The 13,418-nt window shown below is 38.6% G+C and overlaps 1 protein-coding gene across 1 annotated transcript; it reads right to left on the bottom strand.

Moving 5' to 3' along the window:
- Nucleotides 1-4,146: 4,146 nt before the first annotated feature.
- On the bottom strand, nucleotides 4,147-13,135 carry CLBA1 (clathrin binding box of aftiphilin containing 1; the record flags this gene model as incomplete). Its single annotated transcript, XM_080618229.1, has 5 exons — nucleotides 4,147-4,302; nucleotides 5,733-5,843; nucleotides 7,113-7,242; nucleotides 9,104-9,252; nucleotides 12,677-13,135. The coding sequence occupies 5 exons, from the start codon at nucleotides 13,133-13,135 to the stop codon at nucleotides 4,147-4,149; spliced, it is 1,005 nt and encodes a 334-aa protein (XP_080474355.1).
- Nucleotides 13,136-13,418: the final 283 nt, after the last annotated feature.

Here is a 13,418-nt window from a genome sequence, read left to right as displayed (position 1 = left end):
GAACTTAAAAGCCTGCTGAGCAGCACAGCCCAGTGCAATGCTGGTTTAAAACATGGCTGGCTAGGGAGATGCAGGCGCTGCCTGAAGTGCTGCATCAGCTGTTCAATATACTGGAAGGGACACTTAAAAAGGTTCACTTTCCAGCTCAAGCAAGAGTAAAATACATGAAAGAAAATAACCTACTCACTAGTTCTGCGAGGAAGATGAGTTATACTTAGTTGCAAAAGTAATTTTGAGTTATTAAAAACCAACATTAGAAGTGAATAATTAAGCTATTAAGATGCATAAGTGTCTATAAATAAGGGGTTATTAAAGCAGATGTTAGGGGAGGATGGAAGATTAGTATTTGCCAGGCATTCACAGGTATCTTGCCTTGCTGGAAGAATTAAAAAATGCTGCACATGCATTCTATGTGTTTTTCGATGGTTAGGACCCATCCATCCCAGCAGAGCAGTAAGATGGGTTAGCTGAGCTTTGGCTGTGCTGTGGGATGACAGTTCTGGAGGTTCTTGCCCCTATTTCTGCAGAAGGTGCTCTGTGGCTGAAGTGAGCTTGTTGCATCTGCTGCTGGAGTGCGTTGTGTGTCAGCCCTCCAGAGTGGATCTGGTAGGTTAAACTCGATCCACAGAGAAGTTTGAGGTTTAAGAATAAACTTTAATGCAACTCATTTTTAGCCAAACTCCCTCTGCCATCCTAACTGGAGTAGGAGTGCTACAGAAAGTCCTCCCATTTTTGAATGGGATGATTATTGCAACAGATCTTCACTATTAAAAAGATCAGAGTGCTTTTAAATCCTGTAAGGGCTCTGAACTTTGAAAAGAATGTTTCAGCTTTAACAAAGTGTTTGTTTTTCACTGAGTCTTCTGCTTATCTCAAACCAATGGTGGGCTTATGGCCCACTTAAATCATCCTAGGCTCTGGAATGCCTTTTTTTTTTTTTTTTTTTTTTTTTGTTAATAAAATTCTACATATTACTTGGACTTTTTACTAGTAAGTCCACAAACACTGGCAATATGCTGTTTCTTAAACTTCTTTGTTATACGTTTGGACAGAATGTGCATTGAGGTATTTTCAGTCTTTCACAGAGTAGTCCTTTTTTTTGCCTTACAGTATTCTTTCTACAAAGGAAACATGTCAGTAATTACACTGCTGATTTGAACTTCTTAAAACTTTATTCTGTGGGTATATTTTGCCCCTAATCTCGATGGAAGAAAAAGGTATTTCTGTTTAACTGTGCTGTCTGAAACTCACCTTGCTTTAGTTTTCACCTTTTCCCAATCCTAAGCAAATGTCAGAAGCCTGTGATATTTGCTTTCTGCAAACACGGAGTAGAGTAACAAGTTTAGTTCATCAAAACTCAGCGTTTTACAGTGAAGAGCTCACAACTAAGATGAGAAATAATGAAATCTGTACCTTAAAAAAAACCTAAAGTACAAAGATTTATTTCCTCCATGCACCGCTTTCACGGGATAAGCACCTGCTGCTTCTCTGCAGCCGTGTGTCAGGAGCGCGGGCGTGCTGCAGTTGCTGGTGTGCTTGGCTGAGTGCCGGGGAAGGCAGGAACAAGGAAGTGACTAAAGGAAATGAATAGCCAGCACTTGTGCAACACGCTCCGGAGGGGTTTCCGGCACCCCTTGTTTCCCAGGATAACCGCGGAAGGCAAGGCTACTTCATGCTATGCAACACGCCTGAAAATGGGCGGCTTCGATTTGTTTTGTCCCCCCCGAGCATGCTCTCTTGTCAGTTAAAAGAAACTGCAGTTTTTCCTTTGTGAGGATCCCCAAATACACAGATTGTGCCCAAATTCAGGTGAGGGCTGGAGGGATGCCAGGGTACTGCAACCATTAAGCCAAGTTGAATTCCTTTGTAATTTAGATCTGCTAGTCTCTTTCTTTGAAGAGCTGAACTAGTTTACCTCAGACTGAGGTCTCTCCTTCTGCAGCCAGTGCTCACAGACAGGAAGGGCTCAGGTGGCCCGAAGCATCTGTCCAAAGCAGAAGGACCTGAACTGTGGACCCTGTCACCTGTGTAACCCCAGTTGTTTTTTTTTTCCCTACTGAATCATAAAGGGCTGAAACCCTTGTTTCCTCCCAATCTGCACCTTGGACAGAGCTGAAAAGCCTGCTGCTACAATGGAAAGCTGATGTATTTGCCCTTCTCCAGGGGTAACAGTGCAAAACACTCTTCAATAGCTTCATCTGCTGTTCGCAAAAGCGAACTTGAACACTCAGAAGAAAGGAGGACCTCCATGCCCCAGTGCATCAGCTGGTGCCTTATGTGCCACAAACAACTCCCTTCGGCCCTTCCAGAGGGCCCTGCTTGACTGAAAGCAGAAATGTGGGATTTTATTCTTATAATCGATTTCCATAATGTTTATTACCAACCTCAACTACCCCTTCACCAGTTGGCCATTTACTATTTTGTAAGTTCATGACTACAGCCTATTTAATACATGTTTAACTGCTCTGAAAGACCTAAATGGGGCCTACAAGAAAGTTGAAGAGCAGCTTTTTACAAGGGCATGTAGTGACAGGACATGGGGAATGGCTTTAAACTGAAAGAGAGTAGGTTAGATATTAAGAAGTTCTTTACTGTGAGACACTGGCACAGGTTGCCCAGAGAAGCTGTGGCTGCCCCATCCCTGGCAGTGTTCAAGGCCAGGTTGGATGGGACTTTGAGCAACCTGGTCTAGTGGAAGGTGTCTCTGCCCATGGCAGGGGAGTTGGAACTGGATAATCTTAAGGTCCTTTCCAACCCAAACCATTCTGTGATTCTATGAATTGAAAATGAACTCAAATCCAGCATTAAGTGAAAAAGCTGATTCTGCTCTTGCAACCACACTGAATTTTTCGGTCTGGCACTGCAGAACTCCCCCTAGGGCCAGAGAAGCTGCTCAGACACTTTCAAATAATGCTTTCCCAAATGGCTTGTTACCGTTTACTGAGTAACTAATACACCATTCATCCCCTGCGAATAGCACTGAGCCATCATAAACATTACTAAAGTCGTAAGTTATTATAGCAAATGTAATTTCACTGCTGAACAGTTTACTAGATTAAGGGTTGGAGTCTGCCAGTGCTTTACAGTATTTTTAATTCTAAAAACAGAATAGGCACATCATTAAATAATTAACTGACTTAGTTTTGGAATATCCAGGTTTATTCCCTGCTTTTAATACATAAAATACCATTTAGGAACTCTTTAAAAACCATATAAAACTCTCACATTCAGAATGGCCAAAGGAGTAAATAGGTTAGTAACCTGTGTAAAAGTTATTATCAGTGAGTAAATAAAGCTGGTGCAGTTGGCAAGGAAGCACCATGGATTACATGGGCGAAGGTGAAGGGCATCCCCTCTGGCACCCAAGCACACAGGAAGATGGGCAACATAGTTGATAGTTACTATAAAATTTCAGAAAAGCAGCGATTTGCAGCCTTGTGCAGTGCAAGTTCCAAGCTACACCCCTGCTAGGCTATAACAAGTGTGGCTGTGTGGGGTGGAGGTGTTTGGTACCTGAATAAATCCAAGAAGTACTGTTAATGTCAGCTTCAGAGAGGCAATTTATTTCAGTTAGAAACCTATGCCAGAGCAAAACGTTTCACTGACTCTACCCAAATCACCACAGCAGGCTTTATCAGAAGTTAAAACAGTTTTGTTCTAAAGCTCAGTGAAAGCCACCTTATATAGGTGGCTCCTCTTATTGTGTTAAGCAGTGGAGAAGTAACAGATCTCTGCTGATCCAAACTAGACCAAATAGAAGGAGTGATAGTGACAAGGCACACCTTACAATGCACCTGAGCTGTATTTAGGTTTTGGCAGGAAAAGGAGGTTTTTGATCAGAGGCATTAAGGCCTGAAAGATCAGTAGTTCAGGTTCACTGCAGTATCCTTAAAGCGTGACTGCAGTGGGATTTACTTTAAGAGACATGACTGCAGCAAAACTTTGTAAGGCATAATTACACCTCTGACTTCACAACTAAATGTCTTCTAGTAATGTGGCTTTAGGAACCTCACATACAGTAATATGTCAGTTTCCTAAAGGACACATGTAATCTACAGTACCATGCCAGTAGCAAAATGAAAGTAAATTGCATTCAGTTCAAAAAGAAAACAAAATAATTAAAAAGTGCATTTGGTTCAAACATCACTACTGAAAAAATTTCATTTTTAGGTTGCATGCAGCGAAAATGTGCTTCTTCCTTGGGGTTGTGGTATACTGCATGTTTCCATTTGATGATGTGGTTTTCAAAAAGAGGTCACAGGTGAAAAGATGACCGCGTCTGGAATCTGGTGATACAGAAAGCTGAGTGAAAAAGAAAAACTAAGTTAATTGTTTCCATCCTACAGTAAATTAATCACTTTTCATATTTCAATCTAATTTTTACACAGTTTTCATAAAAATAAAATTAGCATTTAAAAAAGGACATAACTAGGAAGATAAATAGAAATTGTTCTAATGATTTAACTTACTTAGAAGTAGAAATGGCAACATATGCTTCCTCATGAGCTTTACTTTGAGACACCAAGCTGCAGAGCTTGTTCTTCTCCTTCAGAGGCTACTCTAGGAAAATACTGTCCATTTACCTCAACTTTGTATCATGCATCTTTTTATTCTTTCTCCTTCTTTATCTACTTTGAACCACTTCTCCTTTGCCTAAACCCTGCCTCTGTATTTTACACATTTCAAGTATGTCAGCTACTGGGAACCCATCCTCATGTACTCATTGAAAAAGCAAAACTGAATTACGAAGGAATAAGCTAGACAATCTCTTTCAGCTTTCTTTCTAAGTCTCCAGACTAACATCTCTTATGTACAAGGTTCCCAGAATAGTTACACATCTTCATTATCTGATGCAGTAAACAGAATAAAACAGAGCAATGAAAGTGCACCTCAAACTATGCATCTCCACAGCAACACCAGTTGCTTTAGGTTATTTTCCTGAACTGAAGAAGGGACCTTGACTTAAGAATATTCATCCAAAATACTGTTAAAAACAGAATGTAACTGATTCTATCTTTTTTTACCACAACAGGGAATGATAATATTCCTTCCAACTTGCATTGCTTTAGCAAGAAAGAAATGAAGCTTATTACATCCTCTTTGACCAACAATATAAATGCACTAATGACAAAGCACTTCATTTCTCTCTGTTTTGTGACACAGCTTCAAAACAGTAATGTTCTCAAATCCTTACAGTTACAACATCAATTTTGCTTTCCTCTTGAAGTAACTCCTGTTTTCTCCCTGAGTGAACCAACTAAATCTGAATCATTCCGAATATCTGAATTGCAAGTCTGAATGTGATTTCTCCCGTACCATGTATTTTAGGATTAGGTTAAACCATCTTTCTCAGTGACCAACGTGTTGGTACTTCCATATACATGCTGATCTTCCTTTGTCATCAGAGCATCCCGACTACTTTTTATATATTGCTGCTGTCTCTCAACCAACAAATAATTTGTCCTGAAGTCCAGCTCATGAAACAAATAACCTTATATTTCAGCATCCCCCATATTATGTTGCTCTGCATTTGGTACCTTATATTGTAGCTCTTCTGAAGCTGTCAGACATGTTTCAAAGAGCAAAAAGCAACTCCACATCCAAACAATTACATTGGGACCAAACAATTACATTAGGACACTTGACAGAACAGTGGGCTAGAACAGCAGAGAGGAACATGTGAAATACACTCTGTGGTTCTTTGAAGTGCTTACTTTCAGAGCAATACTTACCTTGGTCTGGATCAGTGCTTTGCAGTCATTAATACTGAATCCATCAAATCTGAAGTCCTCAGTATCTTTAACATTTGATTCCTCAAAAATATCCTGGCTCTCTGAAAAGTCCTAATAAAATATAATTTACACTTTCTTTATGAATTCCTATCTAATCTCAAAGCACATAGCCTAAAGAGAACTTCCTCTCAAAGTAAGAATAACCACTAAATTCTACCTTTTGAAGCTGTGTTTTGATTTATCATGTGCCCTCCTTGCATTAAAACAATTTTATGCCAGAGTAAGTTCTACACACATGAATTTAATTGACTTAAATTACATAAAAAAGCCATTTCCAAATAAAATTAGCCTTAAACTACTCCAGAAAAAAAGCTGAGAAATACATCTTCATCAGTATTGTTAAAAGCAATACAATTTTCCTGTACCAGAAAAGAAGTAATGACCTCAGTTTAAGCTGCCTGGGCATTACTTTAATGCCAGTGTATCTATGAGAAAGGAACAGAAGGGGAGTTTAACTACGTTGGAGAAATGTCTCCCATTCTCTCCTGTTAAGCGACAGTTCCAAAAAAGTGACTTTCAAGTGCAGAATAGATTCTACACCTTCAGCACTGTCATTCTGTTTGCATATAACTTGCATGAAAGATCAAGTATGTCCATAAAATCAGAATTTAATGCAGGACTCCTGACCCATGCTTCAGCAATCAAATTATCAATTGAGACAGTTACTTCCATATATGACTAATTCATCCCAACTAAATAACCAGGTTGAATACCAAACCATGTATGATATACCTTGATCTGCTCAAAAAAAGGAGATTAAACAGAAACATTTATTTTTGAGATATTTTCAGTATGTTGGTTTGGTCTCAATTCAATTTAAAACAGACCCTTCCCTCAAGCCTTGCAAAAACAAACAGAATAATCTGAGGAAAAAGGAACACACTTTCAGTTCATATACAGTAAAAACATCCAGTAATTACTTTAACAACCTCTCTGATTCAAATCTGATTTTCACTTACTGGAAAGATGTTAGAGGCTAACAATTTTCTCATCCTCTGAGCAAAAAAGAAAACATCACACACATATTTGAAAGCTAATTCTACATCCTATACTAAAGCTGAACATACCACCCAGCAACAGGGCACTACATAGTGGAGACTTCAATGGAAAGATGATCAAAATTTGATCCTGCACAACTTCATAGTTCCTTACACATAATGATGAGCAGACACTAGAGTATCACTTTAAAAGGTTCTCTCTAAAAAAACTTGCAACCCAGATCTAGTTTCTTATGCATCTATCCCCATGCATAGCTTACAGAAAATAAGACTCATAACAAAATGTTTATGCTGACATCCTAGCAAACCATTGTTCAATTACCTTTTGATTTGCATCTATTCCAAGAACACTCAAGAGGTTTTCTTGGCAATGAGATTTACTCCAGGGATGTCTTAATCTGGGAGCATTATAAAAGTCTCCAAGTGTTCTCCATATGTTTCCAGAATCAGTGCTAGGAAAGAAAACACCATTTGAGGTTGTAAGGTGTACAAAGTTTCCAGTGAACATATACAACTTCATTATTTTCACTACATACAGCCATACTAGCTTACTTTGATCTAAAAAGCAACTTCTCTTAAAACTCATTCTACATCCATTCAAATTATCTACCCAATGCACTAATAAGCTTTTGTGACAATTAACGGAAACAGTAAGTCAACATAACTGTACATTTGCGCTTCTCAGATAAGAAGTTCACTAGAAGCATATTTAAGAGATTGTTACATGCCAACAGCTTGCATTATGCAGTTTCTTCTGTGACATGTGGGTAGGGTTCACTCCTATTATTTCTGCACTCTGCATCTTCTGTCTCTCAAAACTTTCTCCTTCCTATCAGTCACGTGTCTCCACTGTGGCAGCCCAGTGCTCTGGTGGGTGACCTGCATCTGCCCTGGCCATGCAGGTACTACAAAACAAGCCAAGGGCACATGCTACTGAAACAGGGAGAATTAGAGTTCCCACTACACAGTACTTTGGATTCTTATATTGCATTCATCCCATACAAATCCAGTTGCTTTTTGCTTAGGACAGGATGCAATTATGACTAATCTTCATTATTGACCACAGTAGACCAAGGCTTTTATATCTGTAGCTGGTACTCTGCTATAATACTGCAGTCCTATTTCATAGGAACATAGACTGGTTTGGGTTGGAAGGACTGTAAAGATCATCCAGTTCCAACCCCCTGCCATGGGCAGGGACACCTTCCACTAGACCATGTTGCTCAAAGCCCTGTGAAACTTGGCCATGAACACTGCCAGGGATGGACATCCACACCTTCTCTGGGCAACCTGTGCCAGTGCCTCACCACCCTCACAGGGAAGAATCTTTTTGTAATATCTAAACTAAATCTACCCTCTTTCAGCTTAAAGACATTCCCTCTTGTACTATTGCTACATGCCCTTGTAAAAAGTTCAGCTTTTTTGTAGCCCTGCTTTAGGTACTGGAAGGCTGCTCTAAGGTCTCCCCAGAGACCTTTTACATACATATATTTCTCCACAAGTCTGAGGCTAATTAAAAAATAACACATACCTAAGAAACTTGCTGAAAGGATGCCCACATTAGATGTTTTAACTACATTTCTTGTGATTCTTACGACATTTCTAAAGTATAGTTTGACCCAGCTTTCTAGATACAAAACCTCAAATATATACAGAAATAACTACAGTACTGTTCAGCAATTATAATACTGCTAAGAAGCTACTGATCCTCAAAAAAGATATTACAAGTCTAAAAGGATTTCTGCAGTCCTAAGAGAAAGCTAAGTTAATGGTACTAATTGCTACTAACATAACCCAAGGAAAGAAGCCAGATGCACCACAGATTCTTAAGCACATGTGGTTAAACATGAGAAGCTACCATCAGGTAAAATTGGGCAGGGTATAAAAAAACCCAAGCAAGTGGGTTTCCAGCAGAAGCAGCAGCAATGCTCCTGCCTCAGATGATTGAGAAATAAGTCAGATGTGTGGTAAAGAAAGGACAAGCAAACAGGAAGAACAGGTTGCCTGTTGGGTGTTCTGGCATTCCAGAGTCTTAGTCATAAGAAGGCACATCACAAGCAGGAAAAACACTAAGAAGAAATTGTTAATTTCATATATTCCCTTCCCTGTTTTTCAATGGCTAAACCTCAATCCTTTTCCTTTAAAAATACAATACAAAACTGGCAAGATCTATCTGCTGAAAAGCACAGTGATTAAAAAGATTTTTAAGTTCACCTGCAAGTCCCACTGATTTTTGAAGTACAAAATAAACAGTGTAATTGCTGAGGAACTTTGTAAGTAGTATTTTTTTAACTGTTGATCTAAGCTCATTACCAAAGTTGATTCTTCGTAAGTTCAGGAATCCCAACATCTTCATTTTCTGTATCAAGTACTTGATCTAAGCTTCTTATGCTCTCGTTGGACTGTGATACAAAGACTTCTGGAAAGCTCAACTTAAACATATCCTCATAGCTCTGGCTCACCTAGAAAAACAGAGTTTTATTAGATATGTTACACAGGCCATTCGCACAGTTCATGAAAGACTTAGTCCAAAGGCTACAATGTTTCTAGAGATTGTATTATTGTTTTTAAATTTTGTATTGCTATTAATGGCACAAAAGGAATTAGCACATAGTTCATTGTTCTGAGTATTTACCTCTAATTAGAATTAGAAGAGGAGAAGCAAGAGTCCAAGAGTTTCTAATGAACCCTGGTCTCCAGCTTCCCAGCTCCTAAATTGTACATTGGTTTGCCTGTTGGCACTCAAGACTCCTTCTTCTGCTCAGCTAATTCAGTCGAGGTCAAAACTGATGCATACATAAATTCAAAAGTTTGGTTTGCTAACCTAGTATTCAAACACACCTAATTCAGTCAAATGTAACATATTACTAAATGCTATAGTTACTAACGTGTAAGTCTGCTTAGAGGCTGGGGTGAGTATGTCTCTGCATGCTTGCATTCACACCAAACTTTTTCTAGCCTATACTAAAAATCAGAGACAGAGTTATATATTTTTTTCCTCCTCCAGCAGTCATGAGGAGTAGGTTTGGAGGACTGAACATAGTCACATGAGTGATCCAAACAGGCCTATGATAAGTAACAGGGTTATCTGAAGTGTAAGAAATACACATACTAGGAAAAATGTGCATAATCTACATCCTATCCTAAAGGAATGTTATCATGCCATCTGGTCCAGAGTGGCACATTTGTCCTATTCCTTCAAAGAAGAAATTAGTGCAATTTTCTGAATTGAATTAATTGGCTTCAACATCCTGCACAGGGACTGCAATCCAAGAGTAGCAATGTTGTGTGAAAACTAGAGAATAAAACCAGTCAGTTTGTTTTCTTTATCTAGCAATCAACAATTAAAACTGAAAAACATAAGTATGGATGCTCCATATTTTGACAATTTCATTTAATTGTAACTCAAACAGCTGAAATAAGTGGAGGTATTTCCACAGGTTCATTATACTGAACTCAAACAAGTGCAGTAAATACTGAGAGGGTATTGATTTAATCTAATGATAAGGGGTCAAAATCAACAGAGCTGGTAGAAGGCTTCTGTACTTCTGAGCATGCTTCTAGAAATAAAACCGGTGCCCCACACTGCTCCCTCCTCAAGTAAGGCCCGGCTAAACTGCCTACCCTGATGGGCAACTGCTGGGTCATTCAAAGACTCCTGGGTAAAATCTTTTGAATCTTGCCCAAAATGTCATAATACTTTAAACTGATTTATAAATTATCTCAGTAGACTTAACTTGCATCAGGGGTACTATATGGCAGAGAAAGATGTCTTGACAAGGAGAATTCTGTGAAGCACACTTGCTAAAGCATACATGGAGAGTCATGGTCAAGAAAAAAAAAACAACTTCCAAGTAGGTATCAAAACCTGAATGGAATTGGAGCTAAGGACAAATCAGGTAGCTGCTCTTGGCTTTGGTGTGTGAAATTACAGCCACTTAAGTGTGAACTGAGGGAAGCACAGGTCTGCCTCATTTGTAAAGTCTTCTTAGAGCCTGTAATGCTACTCTGACATGCATACAAGTCACTGGCTTACAGTTTAGCCAAGTCAGAAAATATGCAAGTTTCTTATTACCTTTATTACTTTCTACTTCAGCGGGTGTTTCTAAAACACAATTTGGGTATATTTCCATCTACCTTGTAGCTTTAATTATAGAAATAGGAATGCACAAATTTCACAATGGTGCTTTTTGACTAAATCCTCTATATCCTACCATATCAGAATACTCCAGTGCACTTTCACAAAGGCCAGTATTTAAAGAACACATGAAAAATCCTTAAAGTTATTTGACCATGTAGGCAAAATATGCAGGTACTGCCAGGAAATTAATGGTTGCTTTCATCTTAAAACACATGATTCTGGTCCACACTGACATTTAATTAACTGAAGCATTACATATTGAAGGTCAGACCTCTGACCTCAGATTATCTCTAGAGGTCTCTTCCAACCTATCTGGACTTTTTTCTGTTGATCATACAGAAAACAGAGCCCTAACCCGAAGATTTTATGGCCTCAAATAAACAATACAGAAAGCACAGGCATGAAGGACAAGCTACACTTATATCCTACACCCAAAGAAATCTTCAACAGCTCTGCAGATATTTTTCCACCCTGAGACAAGAAAAGCCAACTTGAAACTCTAGGCACTGGTAACTTACTTAGCTTATACTGGACATTTCCTTTTGCCTTTAATAAATGCAAAAATAAATCAAAGGCTTCTGGAAAGAAAGCAATTCTATTTCAGCTCTAGTTGTTACATACTCTCTCTTTTCAACATAAGACTTCTTGTCACCAGTTTCCAGCATTACAAATAATTCAAATTCTCTGTTGGTGCAATCCCATAACCAGGTACCTTGTGATCTCCACTCTGCCAGTGCTGGACAGTTTACCCCATGTGCATCTTTGTGCTTTCCTTATTAACACCTCTGTCATAGATAAAGTTCCCAGGCAAGAGCAAGACAGACCTTCCCCAGAAAACTCTCAGTTCTGTACACATACTAAAACCCATCTTGCAGACTACAAGTAGTAAGCTGTTATTGCTCCTCATGAACACCATGGAAGCCTTAAGTCATTGCTCTTTTTCGAATGTTTTAGTTTAAGATAAAAGTAGAAGGAGGGTGTTTTGTTTTGTATATTTGTATTTTACTTTTGTTATTTTGTATCGCTTTGCTGATGCCTGTTTGGCAAACGTGGAAACACATCAATTGCAACACGGTATAACTCTTAACCTTAACCTTTTAACCCTTAACCTTAACCTTTTTTTTGTGATAAGGACACATTATAGTATTCATTCAGATTATTAGTTCTAACGTTGTATGACAGAATGTAACATCCTATGCTAAAAAGAAAAGAATTGTACTAAATTACTTTTGTTCACCTTTTTGTCATTAACTTCCACCTGCAATCAGTCTAAAATTCCAAAAAGACCACTAGATTATTCAGGCAGTATATTAAGTAACAGAAGTTATTGTTTTTGCAAATTTCTAACTCAGTGTTATGTTGCTTTACTTCAATCAGCTTGCAAGCACTTTCTGACCTTCCTTTTTTGTCACTGATTTTTTGTTTCCTATGCTCATTCTAATCTAGCTTTTAAATTGTATGAGCATCAGGGCAAGGTTGTTTCTATGTGCTTACTTATTCCTAGTGCCTAGAAGCAAAGTAGTACATTACATTCTTTAAAGCTTTGCAGCAGGATAACTTAAGTATTTGTGAAACACTATAAAGAAGTTGCTTTTCTTCCACCCGAGTTAGCCGTAAAGTACTTTGACAGTTTCTCTCCCTGTACAACATTATTCTTTACAGAGGAGACATTCAGATACAAATCTTGAGATGTAGGAAGCAGTAACACAAACATTTCTGTTCTTTGGTTTACTGTTAGCACATACCTCATTTAGAGAGCTTGAAGCCTCCTGTATCACACTGTGTAGAGATGGCTCAGAATAAAAGTGATCAGCATCAGTGCTACAGTGTCCACTGCTTAATTCTCTATCAACTCCAGAAGTTTCTGTTGACTTCACCAAAACTTCAAGATTTTGACTGAATCTCTCTGACTCACCCAAGGACTCCTCAAAGCCTTCAAAATCACCCCAGGAACCACTGGGTTCTGAGGTACTGTAACTGCTTTCAGAACACGCTTCACAACTTCTCTCTTTGCTATTCACTACAGGGAGGCTTTGCTGCATGACTTCAAGATTAGTACTTTCTTTGTTAATTGTCCTTCCATTCAAGTTATAGTCACCTTCATCCAGAGACGTACCACTTACTTCAACTACCAGGTCTTTTAGAGACATTTGGTGCGATGTGTCTGTATCAGTAAGACTTTGTCCTAGTGACAGGTTCTGCATCTTTAAGAAAAATTGACTTGTTGAAATCTGCACTGCAAAAAAAAGGCTACTGAAGTGCAGTTGCATTAGGAATATGAATATTTCCAAAACAGAATCAAATTCCCCATTTCACCCCAAAGAACAATAACACTGCTAAATCAAAACAGGATGTCCTTCAGCCTCTCCTCCCGTAATCAGCATGTGCATGTTATTCTGTCTCATTTTCAATGTAGGTTATTAGCCTGCAAAGAAAGAATTATAAATAAATACTTCTGTGATAAGGGCTGTGTCAGAATAAAGAAAG

This window comes from Psittacula echo (genome assembly GCF_963264785.1).
Source record: "Psittacula echo genome assembly, chromosome: 5".
NCBI lineage: Eukaryota > Metazoa > Chordata > Aves > Psittaciformes > Psittacidae > Psittacula > Psittacula echo.
This window is presented reverse-complemented; position numbering and strand designations above follow the sequence as displayed.